Source organism: Colletotrichum aenigma (genome assembly GCF_013390185.1).
Source record: "Colletotrichum aenigma strain Cg56 chromosome Unknown KSG_Cg56_contig04, whole genome shotgun sequence".
NCBI classification, from domain to species: Eukaryota; Fungi; Ascomycota; class Sordariomycetes; order Glomerellales; family Glomerellaceae; genus Colletotrichum; species Colletotrichum aenigma.
In genome coordinates this window covers 6,004,502-6,021,283 of record NW_023500910.1, presented here as the reverse complement: position 1 = coordinate 6,021,283, position 16,782 = coordinate 6,004,502, and the positions used below count along the sequence as shown (strand labels likewise).

General features: G+C 53.1%; 5 protein-coding genes across 5 annotated transcripts; 3 read left to right on the top strand and 2 right to left on the bottom strand.

Moving 5' to 3' along the window:
* Positions 1 to 690: 690 nt before the first annotated feature.
* On the bottom strand, positions 691 to 2,558 carry CGCA056_v007453 (uncharacterized protein; the record flags this gene model as incomplete). The annotated part of the gene is made up of 4 exons (XM_037322701.1): positions 691 to 728; positions 802 to 906; positions 979 to 1,093; positions 2,520 to 2,558. 4 exons carry the CDS (start codon positions 2,556 to 2,558, stop codon positions 691 to 693), a joined length of 297 nt encoding a protein of 98 aa, XP_037180490.1.
* A 588-nt stretch (positions 2,559 to 3,146) lies between these two features.
* Positions 3,147 to 4,183, top strand: CGCA056_v007452 (uncharacterized protein; the record flags this gene model as incomplete). Its single annotated transcript, XM_037322700.1, has 2 exons — positions 3,147 to 3,357; positions 3,432 to 4,183. The coding sequence occupies 2 exons, from the start codon at positions 3,147 to 3,149 to the stop codon at positions 4,181 to 4,183; spliced, it is 963 nt and encodes a 320-aa protein (XP_037180491.1).
* Positions 4,184 to 4,475: 292 nt separating this feature from the next.
* Positions 4,476 to 9,526, bottom strand: EXG1-3 (Glucan 1,3-beta-glucosidase; the record flags this gene model as incomplete). Its single annotated transcript, XM_037322699.1, has 4 exons — positions 4,476 to 4,717; positions 4,797 to 9,003; positions 9,061 to 9,336; positions 9,395 to 9,526. 4 exons carry the CDS (start codon positions 9,524 to 9,526, stop codon positions 4,476 to 4,478), a joined length of 4,857 nt encoding a protein of 1,618 aa, XP_037180488.1.
* A 1,150-nt stretch (positions 9,527 to 10,676) lies between these two features.
* Positions 10,677 to 11,222, top strand: CGCA056_v007450 (uncharacterized protein; the record flags this gene model as incomplete). The annotated part of the gene is made up of 1 exon (XM_037322698.1): positions 10,677 to 11,222. The coding sequence occupies one exon, from the start codon at positions 10,677 to 10,679 to the stop codon at positions 11,220 to 11,222; it is 546 nt and encodes a 181-aa protein (XP_037180489.1).
* Positions 11,223 to 12,208: 986 nt separating this feature from the next.
* On the top strand, positions 12,209 to 13,224 carry CGCA056_v007449 (uncharacterized protein; the record flags this gene model as incomplete). Its single annotated transcript, XM_037322697.1, has 2 exons — positions 12,209 to 12,548; positions 12,638 to 13,224. 2 exons carry the CDS (start codon positions 12,209 to 12,211, stop codon positions 13,222 to 13,224), a joined length of 927 nt encoding a protein of 308 aa, XP_037179575.1.
* Positions 13,225 to 16,782: the final 3,558 nt, after the last annotated feature.

Sequence of the window (16,782 nt, the reverse complement as noted above, 5' to 3'; positions counted from 1 at the left end):
CTGCCACCCCCTCCGTCTTCATGTCGCTTCCGGCGTAACCTCCGCCAAACGGGATCCAAGCCCGAGCTCGGGCGGACTGCCATTTTTACCTACGTCTTCGGCAAAAACCCATGTCGCCCGCTCTCGACAATCTCGGCGCACCGATCGCAACCAAGATGCTGACCTGTTTTGTTTCTCACCGCCTGCCATGTCGATATTCTGCCGGTTGACGCAGGACGACCGCCATCGATACTCGGAATAGCAGCTCGTCAATCATGGCGTTGTGGCTAACAAGGTGTCAAAAAGAGGTTAATAGTGTTGTGACAGTAGGCGATAAGACTGCCACGCCAAAGCATTTACCGACGGTCAAAGGTATCGCCTAATTTTCCTGCGTCTACGCGACTATGTTTCCTTTGCCCTGAGTCACTCCGATTGAGGACGGTAGTATGAGAGTAAAAACAATAGAGGTCATAAAAATATGACGCTGTTGAGAGTGCGCTATCGAGAAGTTGAGCTGGGTTTGGTGATGGCGTAACCATTCATTTTATGTACTAAAGGAGTGACTGATAGAAACAGGGCCCTGTATGAATACAAAGTGCAAACTCAACATCAATCCACTACTTTTCCCTCAATGTACTGACAAGACGCGAACGATCCCCTGAAATCAAAGAGCTGTTGGCGCCAATCATGACTGCTTCGCCCATCGGCTTCTTAGACGCAGAGGACGGAGTTGCCAGTGTGCTTGCACTCTAAAGCGTCATTGTCAGCAACTAGCCCGCAGGATCCACTCCACAATTGGGAAAAGGTAAGGTGTAAACTTACTGCCCTTGAACTGGCCACCGACGCCGTTGGTCCAGTAGGCGCAGAAAGCACCGTTGCCGTGGACACTCTCGGTGTTCATCGTGGTGCAGGCCTCGTGGACGGTAGCTGGTGTCACATCGGGGGTTAGCATCTCAACGGACTCGGGTCTGATAAAACGGCTCTGAAGTGAGGACTTACACCCGCGGATGGTGTAGTACGTGTTGTTGGCAACCCAGACGCCGTTGGCGTCCTTGGTCCAGGCGTGGGCGCCGGTGGCAAGCAGGGCGGCGGCGGAGAGGATGATGGCGGAGAACTACATTTTGAATTGAGATGTGTGGATTTGGACGAGGAAGCCGGTGGCTTGAAGGATGTTGGGGTGTATAAGTGTGAATACGAGGTGGGTTGTCTGAGTCTGGAGATATTTCTTTCTGAGGTGAAGAGCAAATCGGTTTATATAGCTTTTGGATCTTCTGTTTTGAGGGTTATTTCCATGAGAGATGCATGCCTCTATGATATCTTAGTACGCATAGTCATGGGAGGAGCCATGTTGTTTCACAAGATGGAAAAGCTCGCGGAGCCTACGGACAGACTATGCGATCCTTCGAAACAATTTGGGCGATCTTGTTTCGTTGGCTCGGACTCAGCTCTGTGTTGGACGCACAAGTACGAGACACAAGATCCTGCTGCGACAGGGAGCCTCGTCTGGTACGAGGCGTAGCTAACCATGTCCTAGACTTCGCTGCATAGATGGAGTCCTTCTCGCCTACTATCTACGGACTAAGTCGTGGGTCATGGGGCCGTAGTCTTTCCCTCGGATTCAGCGGAGCTATGAGTCTGCATTTGGGCAGAAAGCGTAGCGGCCCACTGCTCAATGTAGCTAGGAACTGCGCCTCATATGCAAGCTCTACGAGAGACTCTGCAGTTGACGTCTAGGGGTTGAAATGAAACTATGACTACCTAGTTCTTTTCAGCATGTAGTACCTCCTGCCTTACTTGGCATTCTAAAGGTTCGAAAGACGCGGGCTTCCACATTCCCATTACCCGATGCCAAGAACACGGCCCCAAGTGGCAAAGACAAGCTGGCTTACTACTGTCTCTCGATGTAACACGAATGGATTGTGCATACTGACATTAGGCAATGATCTGGTTCTCTTGAAGTTCCGGTGAAGAAATGCCAAGTCGCTGGTTGAAGCTGACAACAGCCAGGATTCGTGCGACGTGAACCACTTTTTGACGAAGCCATGCGAACCAACACAAATCTCCCAACACTCGTGTTCATACTTGATTGTGAGTAAGAGACAGGCAATAAAGCAGTATTGCTTTGCCGTGAACTATATTAGGCAATTCTATTCCCAGCCACTGAGATACTTGCTCCAGCGAGGGTTCGAAGACTTGGACCTGGATACAATGATCCAACAGCAGCTCTGGATGTGTGACTTGACCAGCGGATAATTGCATGTCCTCACATTCCTGCCAGGCAGTCGCCAAGGGAAACTCTGAATAGTACTGAGTTCAGCGATTGACAAATGACAAGACAAGTCTCACAAACCAAGAGACTGAAGTCGTTAATCATTCGATGGCAACATCGGCACGGGACAGGGCTGACGACGTTGCAAGGGATACACGAACGGAAGGCTTCTCCGCTAAGGCGGGGATGTTTAAAAGAGCGAAGGGACCAATCGCGATGTTTCTGACTGAATAGCCCGGGGTTAGTGCCCGCCCGGGACGGCACGGCTTACACCGGTGGCCGTGGGCTTACGCAGGGGGGAGATCGTCATCTCAGACTCCCCCAACGGAAGTCTTAGCTACTGAAATGGCTTCTCCTTCTTTGCTGCAGCCACCTTGATTTAAAATCACAACAATCAATAAGATCTATCTCTAGAAGTTTAATAGAGACGAACGAAGGCTAGCATATCGTTATTTCCTGTTAGATATTTCGTTAAAGTCGACTGAGGACATCTGTAATCCTACTAGTCGCGGTACCTGTGAGGCGCAGACAACAGTCAAAGGCAACAACTGCTAGGTTGTCAGTGATAAAATGCATGTGTGATTGTAATTTTCTTCTATCCTTATCTTGCTTGACGCGAGAATGCCCCTTAGAAGTATTGTCACGTCACGTCACGCGGGGCCACTAACTCCGATGTATCACGTAAACGCCGAAGGATCTAGTACCTGTCAGAGTCTGACCCGGACAATTTGACAATAATCAAGACGTTGCCTGGTTACCCCGCTTTCCATGCGTCATGTTACTTTTATGAATGGTCAGGTGAATATCATCAGCCAGGCACTTCAGATATAAACACTCTTCAAAGCCATCGGTGTCCCAGAAAAAACCGCCCTACTCGCCTGTCTAGTCCCCTCACATCATGGCCAAGACTAAAAAACTAGCCAAAGAGAGCGTCGTACGGTTGACAAGTTGGACCCGGTTTTACCTCCCGCGGGAGCAGGAGTGGCCGACGTGGTCGGCAGGGCAAGCTGGTGGTGGCCATTATGGCCCACTCAAGGGCGTCAAAGGTTGTTTTATGGCATCTCTGGGGAGAAAAGTTGACGACCCTGAAGAGGCCGTCTATATTATCGGTGAATACCATCTACATCGGAAATAAATGACATCTTTCCCTTGACTGACTTGGCTGTATTGTGACATCAAACAGAATGGACTACTATGGAAGCCCTAGAGAGCTTCCAGTCTTCTCCCGTCTGCGCAGAGTTCCTGCGGGGCCTCCCCGAGAAAAACGACGAGTCGCCCGTCGCTGTCGAGTCCGGCTCGGCGCTAAGGAGAGTAACGTTGGACGATACTTCCTCGTCGTCAGCACGTACAGCATCGCGTTTCCTCGTATTTAAGCACATCACTTCAAGCCCCAGCTCGAATGTAGAGGAGGGCCGGGTCGTTGTGACTTCCTTTTTGGTGCCGCAAACAGTTGACGACGTAACTCGCATGTGGACAGAACATTTCTACAAACCATTCCAGTACTTTGTGCCCCGCGGCTTCGAGCCCGTGGTAGTTACAGGCAGCTTCCTGTCTAAGTTCTCACACGAGTGGTTCGGGGTTCTCTCGGAAGACCGCTGGGTAGAGGACAAGTTTGGAAAGCTGGACGACGGCCAGGGTCGGACGATCATCTCCCACTTCCACCTGTGGCCATGGGACCGTGGTGCCACCCCGGAGATGGAGGCGGCGTCGGCGGCGGACCCGGAGGCGAGAGAGGCGTGGGATCGGGTTGTAGCGCAGGTCATGCCCCCGGCGACCGCCTGGGTACAGGAGCGATGGGAAATCCGATTCATGCCTCCCCCGCCTAAGCCTGAATATGATTCGGGGGAGCTGCCCGAGTATCAAAAAGAGAAAGTGAGACGCCTGGTGTCGTTCCGCGAGGCGAATGGCCCCAAGGAAGATTATACGTCGAATTGAGTTCATGGGTCAAGGTTTAGAATCAACAGCAGTTCCCAATTCTATCAGAAGGAACGGGCAAAGAAATGTACAAAGCTCAAAACAACATACATAAGACACATCGCTTAATTATCACATCACAGTACGCAAAACTGACGGAAAGTCAATACATGGCCTACAAGAGCCGTCATCCCAACCAGTAAGCGATATGGTCAGTAAGCGAGTACCACTAAGAGAACGACTTCAACTAAGTAATATATAGCAGTAGGAATTCTATGACTGAAGGCCAGGGATGTACTGATAAATCACCGCTCTATGCCCCGTTGAGGGTATCGACGATGGTGAAGCCGGTGTTTGTACTGGCATTCCCACCCGCGGCAATATTGCTGAGACGACCCCTGCAGCACGACTGACATTTAGGATCATCGAACGGCGACCCGCAGGCTCTGCAGTCGAAGTCCGCGCATGGATCGGTTCCTTCATCCCCTCGGCCGCCCTCGAAGGTGTACAACAGGCATCCAACCTGACATGTGCCACCGACACCACCATTATTGCCTGGGTGGACTGTTAGTTTACTTTCATTCTCCAAGATCGTACAGGAAGATACGTAAAGCTACTCAGGGAAGCCACTTACACTTGGTATAATCTTCCCGGACGAGCAAGTAAGCCGTAATGAGGCTGGGCGAACCCAGCGGGAACCCAAAGCTCTGTCTGTCGACCGAAGTGACGCAACCGGGAACCCAGCTGCAAGTATAATCATAGTTGACGCCGTGGGAGTCCGTCCGGCGCAGCGTGATAGCCGCATCGTCCGGCCCGAGCGTGTCATCGTCGCCCATATCACCGCGCAGATTGCTGAAGGCCGTAGAGAAATCGTCCTGGTCGCCCGACTGGATATCGGCGTGGCCCGGAAAGTCAGCTTCGTTGAAGCAGTTGATGGGTCCGCGAGTGAGCGGCGTCTCATCGGTGGGAGGAGTAGTAGGCGGTTGCGTTGTCGACGTACCGGGCCCTATCGTCGTTGTTGGCGCCGAGTAGCCGCCGGAACTGGGGTCCTTCGGGTCCTGGTACCCGGGCGGCGCGCTTGTTGGGTTGGGGTTGCACCAGTAGCCGGAGCAGATGGTACCGCCGCACGCCGTGCTGGCACCGCCACAGGTCGGCCCCGCGCTGGGTCCCGGGGTAAAGGAGAGAGTAGAACCACCGGCGGTTGCTCTGTTGCGGGCTATTTCCGCCGCGAGGGACGAGAGTGCGGACATGGTGAAGGCTTCTCCAAGATCGGTGGTCGCCCAGTTTTCGCCGTAGAAAGTGCCGACGGGAGCGGGAGTCTGAGTGCCAAACACCTCGGTTGTCGAGTCCGAGACACTGATGGAGCAGCCGGTGATGGTTTCGCACCGCGTTGTTGACGACGTGGTGGTGCCGGCCGAAACGTAGTTCGTGGTGGTACAGGCCTCGGCCTTTTGCGTCTCGCACTCGGGCTCCGATCCGGTGGTGAGCTGATGATCGTATCCAATGGTGATTTTCGGCCAGTTCGGCAAGTTTCCGATGATATTAATACCGGGAGGCGGGTGGATGATATCAATGGGCGGTGGCATGGGGCCGTAGATGCCCGGCGGCAGAATCCAGCGCCAGGATCGGACGCTGACCTCATTCCAAGAGATACAGAAGAAGAAGAACCAGGCGGTGCAGGGTACCAGAACGCTGTCATCATCAGGCTCGGGATCATCGACCTCCTCTTCCGAGGGGATGATTGAGCCGTAGCGTGGCCACTCCGTGAAGAGTGGCAGCGGTCCGTCGGTGGTGGTGGGGGACCCGGTCTTCCAGGATGTGACGAGGGAGCAGTCAACGCTAGCTACAGCCGTGGCGGGTCCGAGGAAGGTAAGAATGCGAGTTGTCGGGCACGCAAAGTTCAGAGTCAAGTCCAAATTCTCGGTACACGTCGTCGCCACGACGACTTCCGGTGTTTTGAAAACGATGGCCGTGGAACGGGGACAGTCAATGGTGATGACCCCAGTCGAGCCCGGAAACGTCACTGTCGTGACTGTAGCGCCGGGCACCGTGATTGTGCTGCTGATGGGAGTGTAGTACGTCGTGCTGGAGGGAAGACCTGAGCCGCTGGGCGGAGGTAAGGTGCCTGGATTCGTATACCCGCTCGACGGACCTCCATTGATAAGGGGCCAAGGTGGAAGGGGAACCACACGAGTGGTAGAGCCGCCCTCTCCATCCGGTAACGTAACGGTAGCATCCGGGACGTTTATGCTGGGATATATGGTGATGGGCATTGCTCCCGACGATGTTACGTTCACGTTGGAGAAGGGCATGCCGTCGGTGGTAATTGCGGGTACCGAGACGGTCACAGTAGTAGTGGTAGTGACGAAGATGGTGGTGGCAACACCGCCAATGGCAGTGCTTGAGAACCCTCCATACTCCAGCGACGTGACATAGTCGCTGGGACTGATGGTCGTTGTTGAACCCAACGATCTCGTAGGAATGACCAACATGCAGGATCGGGACGCGACCGGGCAACTCACCGTGGGGGAGGCCCATACTTCAGTTCCAACCCACACAATGTCGACGCTATCAGACCCTGGAAGCGGCACCCATACGCTGACCTCGGTTGTAAACCCTCGCTGGTTGTCTTCCTGAGGGACGTTGGTGTTATCGATGCCACTGGCTATGTTGATGGTTGCTACAGTGAATAAGTTGTAAATAACGACGCCGGTCGAGCCCTTGACCTCCAAGATCCGGTCCTGGCAGTTGTGGGTAGGAATGCAGTCCTGATAGTACTCGTTGAAAAAGCTGTACAGTCCAGCCGCGTGGATCAAGACATCTTTCGAGTCAATGATTTGCAAGCCCCAGGCGTAGTTACACCGGTCATCCCAAACATTCGGCGCGATCTCGCACTTACTGAAGTCCGGATCATTGGGGAAACCAGCGCGTGGGGCCGCACGGAAAGGAGCAGGAGGGCCGGGGTTGGGTTGGTAATACGGCGACTCAGTCTGGATGTGACCCATATACACGCTCTCGGCACCGCTGAGAAGATAGTTGTAGAGGACTGAGTGCTCCGAGCCGCCGCCGTAGAACCACGACGGGCCCTTGGACTCGATTAGCATGCCGCGGGCCCCAAAGACGGTGATCTGCGTCGAGCTTGAGTCGGGCTGGTTGTAGATGGACTTGTCGTTATCATGGTCCCCAACCCACGCCCACACGTTCTCGAAGTACCCGTTGGCCTGGGACGTGACGCGGAACATGAGCGAGGCAGCGACGCACTCGGCCTTGATACTGAACTTGGGGCATTTGCTCAGATCGAGATCGGTGCCCAGCGCGCCGCCGACGCGGAAGTGCGAATCCCACATGGCCGCCGCGCCCTGCTCCACGGCTGCGACGTTCCACTCCATCAGGATTGCACCGGCCGTGGCCCCGCGCACCGAGAAGAGCATCTCGGTGATCTCCATGGTGCCCACGTCGCCCTTGTTGCCGACCTGAACCATGACTTTGGGGTTCTGGATGTCGCTGAAGTAGAAGCCCGAGCCCAGGATCTGCGACCACAGAGAACCCTGAACGACGGAGCCGGTGGGGATGTTCACCGTGGATCCAACCGTGTAGACTCCTGCTGGGAAGTAGGCGATCTGACGGTTGTCCGCGGCCTTGCGGAGGAAGTTGTTGATGCAAGAGGCTTGATCGCCGGTGGCATCGTTCTTGCATCCGCCATCTGTGGTCGCCACTAGGAAAGAGCCGGCGCCGGTCTTCTCGTACTGGGGCCTTGAACGCACGTAGATCAAGCCGTTGGAATCATCCAGGCCCTTGCCCCTTCCAGGAGCGGAGAACGCGCCAGTCTCAGTCGAGCCCTCGGAGCCATTGTATCGCTTGCCCGTGGCCCATAAGTCAGAATTCCCAGACAACAAGTTGTTTCCGCCCGTACTTCTGACGGAGTTGGCCACGTTATTGAATTTGGTGTTGTCAAGGACAATGTTGGGCGACGTAGATAGGCTGTTGGTCAGGACGCCGATCTCCACGTCGCTGATGGTGGAATCGACAATGGACACGCTGCCTATACCCTGGCCGCTATCACCACCAACCCCTGAGATATTGAAACCGATAGATCCGCCGTTGATGGTGATCTGATGCCAGTTCCAACCCCAGTCCCAGACCATCTGCACGGCAGTGTTGCACTGGTTGAAGACGAGGTTACGTGCCGTGTACTGCTGAGACCCTGCTCGCCAGCCGATGTTGCCGCCGTTGAACTCAAGGTCAGACACGAACCCGCCACTGCCATTCTCCGTGAAGATGCCAACAGCGGTGGTGGAGCTCGTGGTAGGCATGTCGAACACCAGATTCTGTAGCGAAGTGGCCTGGGACACCTGCCAATGGATACCAGTTGGCACGAGGTCCTGGTCATTCTCCGCTGTCGAGTCGGGCATGTCGGTCAAGTCGAAGCGGAAGTTGCGGATCTGACGAAAGAACTGGTTCTGGTTGATGTACCACTGCTGGCCCGAGGCGCCGGGAATGTAAGGATCTACGTCGAACAGGGCGATTCCCTGGAAGTCGTCGCAGCCTTTGATGATGGGCATGTCGTTGGGGTCGCCAACGAACTGCGTGTAGTAATATTGGATGACGGGCGTACAGATCTTATAGGTACCTCCCGGGAAATAGACGATAGCGCCCTGCGAGAATGTGTTTCCGCATTTCTCACCGCATCGCGTCCGGTCGCCGCCGACGGAGTCTTTGTTCCAGCTGGCTGATGCCGCGTTTAGTGCCTCAGTTGCGTCCGACTCTCCCGAGTTGTCGGCGCCAAAGTCGTCAACAACGTTGCGGAAGAACTGGTAGCCGTCTCCGCCAGCAAATGGTTGCTGTTATTCATAGTCAGTTGGAGAGACACACGTTAAGACGAATTGCAGTCAGCTCACTGTTCCCAATGGTCCTAAACTAGACAGCCAGAAGTCGGATGACTGCCGCTTTTTGGGGGGCGCCTTGAATCTTGTTCGCTTGATAGTGCTGTTAGACCCAGTGCTGTTAGACCCCGCGCCGTCGTAGCCGCCGCGGAGCACGACGCCGCTCTGGAGGTTGGCCAGGTATGTGTTCAGGCTGCCCGAGTAGGCCCATACTGGGCCATTCTGTCTGCCCTTGTCTGGCGCTGTCTTGTAGTAGTTGTGCTGGTTGTCAACCATATACGCCGGCGCCGGCTATGAAGCAACTTGTTAGCGTTACCCATCCCAAGTACGAAGAAGAGCCACGACATACCCGTGGACCATGATCAAGATTGGTCCCATTAGAAGGCAAAGTAGTGTTTCGTCCGCGAACCGTGATGGCTGATAACACGAGGCTCCCTTGGGCGGCTAGCAAAGTCAAGAAAAGAGCAAGTAATGCCGCCATGGTGCTCTACCATCTCAGCCCGAATAGCAGTGTGTCAATGAGGCGCACGAAGAGGTGCGTGGTGACTGAGAGAAAGACAGAAAGGATGTGACTCTTGGGGGAAGGCAACTCGAATTTCACCAGAAGACATGCGAACATGAATAACACTGCGTCAAGTGGCAAGTCGCATGAAGGAACGCGGAGACCCGGTTGTGCGAGATACAAGTCCCTCACGCAGCTGCCTATTCAGTACTTGCCAAGAGTCCGGTATGCCTCGCGGTATCCGGACAGACACTATCGCGTCTCAGCTGATGAGATGAAGGTCAATCTCCAGGCTGCAGCCTCGCTTCGGAGTAACCATCCAATGTCTAGTACCTTTTAGGCTCGGGAGGAAGCCGAATCGTAAGGCTTGAGTTAGACTAGCGACTCCTGCATGGATCACTTCATCACAGTCGTATTTGGGGGCTATTGAGGGACCCGCCCGTGCTGTTGAGTGGTTGAATGATATGTTCTTCCAGGGTCTTGGCCATTGTAGATATTGAGTTGACACCACAGCCGCTGTCAGCCCGGGCAGGTCTATTGCAAGGACTTTGGTAAAGCCGGGGACTGACAGTCTCCACAAGGCCGTTGGCGTAGGGCTAAGCATTCATATCACATCGATACAACCTTATTAGACCGAGACGGGTTGCAGGAATCCTAGAGCAGGGGATGATGCAGTCATCTTTGGAAGTAACAGTATGTGCATGTGGCCACTGAACTCTACCATGCAGTTTCCCGTATGCTGCATTGGTACGGCGCAGCGGCGGGCAATTGACCGGCTGATGCGGATGGCGAATATTTTTGTTCCTGACTGCAAGTTATGCTTCATTGGACAAAAGTACCAACTCGGCCTCGGATGAATACATGCATCAACGCGAACCTATCGTCTGCCTGAACTCGAAGACATGAAGCTGAAGACTGTGAGACCACAGTGTATATCGATATTCCCCGCCTCCAAGTGTAATGATACGTTGCATACCGAAAACCTAGGTGATTATAAGTTGGCTTACGCACTTCGCTTCGGAGCAGCTGCCATCATCGACGTGACACCATCCCCAAGTTCCTCGTCATCCTACCTAATCAGAATACCTCAACTCTCTCAAAGCCAAACTTGAAATCCTCCACATTCAAGATGCTCTCCAACCTCATCAACCTTGTCCCGATGGCCCTCTTCGGCGGGGCCATGGCAGCCCCCAGTCCCATCGACCCAGCGGTACGCGTCTGCTACGCGACGGAGACGCCCAGCCAGCTGTGTTATACCGCACCTGACAACATCCCGCAAGACGTCCTCGTCGAGGACGTCCAGTTTATTGCGTCCTACCTGCGCTCGTACGGTGCCCAAATCAGGACCGGCCGCCTCTTCAACATGGCGGCTGCCGACGCGCCCGATTGCGGCGAGTGGCTCGTCTACGCCCACGGCACCGCACAGGCGTTCGCCAAGCACATCAACAACACCGTCAACTCGAGCGTGCTCTTTGCTGACATCGCCACCACCATCGACGGCGGCGTCGGTGCCAGCGAGGCCCAGATTGCTGCCTCCCTGCTTGGGTGCGGCACCGACGGCGGGTCGCTCGGGGTGCTCGTTGACACCGCCAACCCGACTTACTCGGGCTCGACCTACCCTGCCGGCTATGTCACCGACGGCATCATCATCAAGATTGTGGCTTCGGGAGCGTAAGGCTGGAGCTTGTACATAGAGACCGGGGTCCCTCGGGGAACCCTGGTTCGTGCAGATAGCGAATTAGTAGTCTTGGTGCTGCGCCCTTCCCGTGCCTCCCGTCTTTTTTGTGAACGGTTCCAACATCCTTCGCACTGCACCCTTGACATTGCATCCTTGTGGGGGCCGTCCAATGAAGCGACGGGAATCCGGTCACGTCCTTCCATTTTACCTGCATCTCGAGCATCAATGCTACCTCAACCATTGTGGTGCGGCAGCGAAGCTTAGCGATCTGTCCCCGGAACTCAGGCGGGACAAGGCGGAATAAGCATTCCCCCTGCATTGGCACCCTGGGATGATGAGCTTGTCAGCAACCTAAGCCAAACATGATTCCAGCCGGTGACCACCCCGAGGGATTTCTCTTTTTCCACGGCTTACATCTTACGACATGCAAGGCACACAGACACCCTGGTATAACAGAGTAAGCCGATCAAGATACGTGTTACCGCAACAGGAAGGTATCTGCTGTGCCTTTTGCTTGGCTTCCAGTTGCAGGGCTTCATCACGAGAACTATTCAATGTTACCTCACTTACACGATATTCCATTGCCTATTGATTCGCCCGTCACTCGCATAGGTCGGCAGAGACACACACTCAGCGTATAGAACTATCGAAAAAAAAGTCCCATTTCTGCGCCCCCGACTCGCATGGCAGATTTGTGCATCCTTAAAATTAAATCACAACGTCCTAAGCATACAAAAGTCCCTCCTTCAGATGACTTCTCGCGTTACATTCGGGTCTATGGAGGGCGAGTTCCTGACTCTATCAGAAGTCCGTGAATAAGGCCAGTCATGCTTGTGTCTGCCTGAGCGATTTCCAGTGCCATTGATCTTACCAATGCGTTTGCCCTCCCGCCGTTTATCTTCTTCGTCACTTCGTTGTTTCTCTCATCAGACCTAGGAACGCCAAAGAGAACCAAGCTCGGACTAACTCTGAGCGTATACGAGATGGCGACAAACTCCTTTCTTCTGGGCCTGTTGGCGGGCATCCTCCTTCTGTCATCTATGAACGTTGCGCATGCAGACCTGGTCATCACCGATGTGTTCACAGTTCAAACAGGGGGGGATAGCACCGGCGGCTGCGACGCCCGTCTGGATCCCTTGTTGGACGACTGGCTCACTGAATCACTTTTCAGTCTCACTGCCGCTATAGATGCGGTGGACGCCTATGATCGACGGTTTGAAGTCCGCTACGCCATGCTGGCATTCTTTTCATTCGAAATTCAGGACACAATTGGCACCCAACAGGAAAACCCAACCAGGTATCGTACCTGGGAGAAAATCAGACGTAAGCATTCTACACCAGCCTTGGCTCTTCCGATTTTACCACGGAAGTACCCGGCCCATCATGTCGTGTCTAGCTGACGTCGTGATCAGAGAATATGGCCGAGGTCAAGAATCTTTTAGAACACGACACAGTTCTTCCGGGCGGCGGTGATTTCAAGTTCCCCAAAGAAAGGTTCTGGCTCCATTGCCATAGTACCTTCCTGACGGAGCAGTCAAGTACGAGTCCAGCACTGGATTATGAGGGCAAAGAGATAAAGAAGGACGACAAAACCATCACCATCCAAGAGTTGGACGCTTACGAAAAAGCAATCGATAAGGAGCCAAATGCCAAACCGTGGTGGTCCGGCGTGAACACGGACCAGAACGGCTACTACTTCTCAGAGGATGGCCGCAACTACTGCCAGGGCGATAACCTCGGCACTACCGCGTCAATCAAGCTACTTAAAACCGAGGGCGGCCAAGCTGTGACCAAACCTGAGATAGCCTCCATCATCCTCTGTCCGTACGCCTTCGACAATACCAGGAACCCAGACAACTATCGCGATGCAAACGCCAAGCTGAAAAAGGACGTACGTCTGGAAGATGTCTTGCCCAAGAGTACAACCCTTGTCCACGAGGCCTTCCACGCCGTCCATGGGGACAAGTTCCTTGCGGGCAGCGATGAGAAATGTGCGTAGACTCCCAATCCATGTCTCCGTCTACGCGTTGCATAAATATTTGATCACTATGCTAACATGAGACGTTCCAGATGGCATCATCGAATGCTTGACGATGAGTGCTGAAAACCAACAGAAAAACCCCGAAAATTACGTCTTTTTCATCGCCTATATGAATCACAGGTACGGCAAGGTTGATGCAGGAGAAGAAAACGAACCTTGGGCTATTAACAAACTTTGGGAAATGGGGGTTGGGTCCAAAAAAGACAGATTTGGGGCGGTCAGAGAAGTGACTTTTATCAATGATGATGATTGAGGGGCATGGATAGGCGAAATCGACTTGGAGTTCTGTGTAGGCTGGATTGCCTCGTTATCAAGAAGAAGCAGTTTTGGTGCATTCAAAGCGCTATTCTGTCGGACTCGGCCGAATTGACTCATTTAAAGTTTGCAAACATTTGACAAGGCCATTTGTGCCTCGGCCACTGATCCCGTCCGAAGAGAGCATCTCAATGCTCTCGCAAATCAGAGACTGTACATCAGGACCCATATCGATGCCGTTGCGCGTATGCTGTAGTACTATTACCGCAGCGATGAATAACGAATGTGCCCGAGTCCACGTCAGATTGAAGACGAAATCAGCTTGGGATGACGCGGGAGTCGATGATCGGAGCAGACTACCCGCAGCACGCAGCAGTTCTCTACAAGACAACATTTCCTCGTCATTCGACACAAAAATCTGGCGGTGAGCATCGGCCGCAGCTTTAGCAAGTAGTAAAGCCTCGAATTGCTGAAATGTTCCGCAAGCCCTGAAATATTGTTGGAGGCCGGCATCGTCATGAGGTGCGAAGGACCCGATGAAAAGGGCGTCGACTTGTGTGTTCCATTTGTCGATCCAAATGCGGATTTCATGAATGTAAGAAGACATCCAGGAGCAGTCAGTCGTTCTGGACAAGCTGAGATTGTGTCCGGATGAAGTCCCGTGCTTGCCAATCATGTCTCGGTGAAAGCGACTCTTGAGCCGTGCAAGGTGGTACATCATTGATGGTAGGTCCATGTTCCCTGCTGCGGTCGATAGCCAGTCCGGCGAGCAAACCGACAGTGTTTTGACGTCTGGGAGCTGAGAAGGCCTGCCAAATGCTATCGCAGTCTCTGTCTCCAGGGAATACAGGGTGCGATAGAGCATGTCGGTATCGCCAGGTTCTGTCTGACCCGACCCGTGAACTTCGATGATGTCTAGGTACATCCGCGAGGCATGTCCCAGTACCCTCCAAAGATCAATGGCACTTGGACACAACCATGCGTAAATGCACAGAAGCAGCGTCGTTTGCAATGACTGGTTAGTAGGATGAATGAACAGGTCGTTGGAAGTACCACAAGACATGGCTTTGCCGAAGCAAGCATCTGCAAACACCTGCAGCCTTTGATCCACGGGGCTCAGCAGCGCCAAGGAAATAGCGAGTATGAAGTGTAGACGAGTTTGCGCCAGGTTCTCATACTCCGTCGTCGCGGAGCTGCCATTGTAGAATTGATCGAGGGTTTGATAGATGAGTTCTTGGCCGAGGATTGGATAGGTAATTTCGATGGACCGGTAGTAAAGTGAGGTTAGACTCTGCACCTCTGAGAATGGCAATATGCCTGTGATATCAACAGTGAGTGAGCTGCAAACGGATTCAAATAATCTTGCTACTTGAGGCGCAGATGTCGTTGCATCACTAGCCGCAGGCAAGAAAACAGACCCTTGGATGACGTTTGCTAGGCGAACATATGAGCTTGTGGCGCCGAAGAAGACCGTATCGCATGAGTTGTTTACGCCTGAAGGATTATGAAACAGAATACTCGACAGAGAAGAGTTCTGTGAACAGCTGGTTTGCGCGTTGTTTTGCAACATTGGATCATCTGGGGGAATGTTGCCAGATTCAGGAGAGCGTGATAGCTCCTCAGTCTCGTTGATGAGTCGTTCCGCGTGTTGAATCAGGGCGTGAAGATGTCTGTGTTTATGTTAGCCATTTATCTCTATCATTCTTTCGTGGGAAGCATGACCGTACTTCCGCGAAGTCTCTTCACCCAGTGCGTTATCCCAGTAACAACAGTCCTTGCGAAGCTCTGTGCAATTTCTACATGCCGGGATATCCGTGTCACACTTGATCCTTCTTCGCTTGCAGTGAGAACATATCGGTATTTTCTCCATTGCATTCCTGAGTTGAGCTTTGTCAACCATGCTTGCCGGTATTCGTTCTGGTAATATAGAAGTAGGCCTTAGAGAGGGCGCCGGCTGTTGACTGATTTCTTGTTGGGTATCTTCTAGGTCAATCGCTGTAGCATCAAAGCCCTCGATATTTGAATCGTCAAACAAATTGAAAAACTCAAGAATGTCGGCGCCATTCTCAAATGAGAGGGAGTCGGCTCCAAAATCGGGGAACATCGCGTCCAATGTCGGGTGAGCTGACGTATCTACCGGCTGCTCGCGGGCATAAAGAACGTCTGCATTCTCTCTCAACACCAGTTCCTTAAGCTGTCTGGCTTCGACTCCCAGGCTCGAGTCCGAAGAGTTGTCGTCTCTGAAGAAGCTTAACGGTCCCTTTCTTTAATCGGTCGAACAGAATACCACATTGTTGGGCTGCCGGCCGTTGCTTGGCAAGGAGTATCTACTTGACTCAGTATTGGGGCTCTGCCAGAGGACATGGGGGTTCTACGTACGAATATGCTGGATATCTGGTGCACAACCTCAAAGATTTGCGCGATTGTGTAATTTCTGCGGATAAGCGAACGATAGTGCCACAAAGCATATAAAATCAGATTTCCAGCTTCGTAGCAACGATGAGTCGCGTGCCATGGATCGTCCAGATCATTGGAGATGATGAGCTCCCAGTATCCCATCACAGTGCACACAGCAGCTCTGAAGTATTTGAGAACAGACGCCTCAGCTGGGTTGGGGTTGCGCGCACAGGGCATATGGAGGATAAGCATCGTGTGGCACTCCATAGAGTTGCTCATACTGGTGGAAACCACTCTAGCTTTGATCTCCTGGACTCGTTTCTCGACGTCAACTAGCCAATCCTCGTACGAGATGTTGCTCTTAGAGATTGGACGCATTCCGATATTGACAGAACAAATTTCCGATTGGAGTCTTAGGAACTTGAGGGTATCATTGAACCCCAATTTAGAATGGGGAGCTAGAGGCTGGTCGTGTGACTCGTCTGAAGTGTGCAATATTAGTGAACCGTTGCAATCTGGATCATGCTCGGAAGAGGGAAAGGGGAGATGAATTTGGTCCCCTGCCACAGCTAAAGGCCGATGAGATGTGATTGCAATTGATCTCTCAATGCTGTAAAGCTAAGAAAGAGTTATTCGTATTAAATCCAGCCAAGAAAGAAGACTTACTGTCCAGTACAGCCTCTTCCGATAATCAAGGATCTCTTCAGTCATGCCGCATTCTGACGTGGTGTCTTGGTGCAAACCGAGCCCCAGAGCAACTCGTGCCGCATCTCCGACCACCTGCCAGAGGTTTGTAGAAGCAGGAAAGAGAAAGCCGTACTGAGCAATCAGCAAGAGTTGCTGGATTGTTGTGGTCGTAGCTTT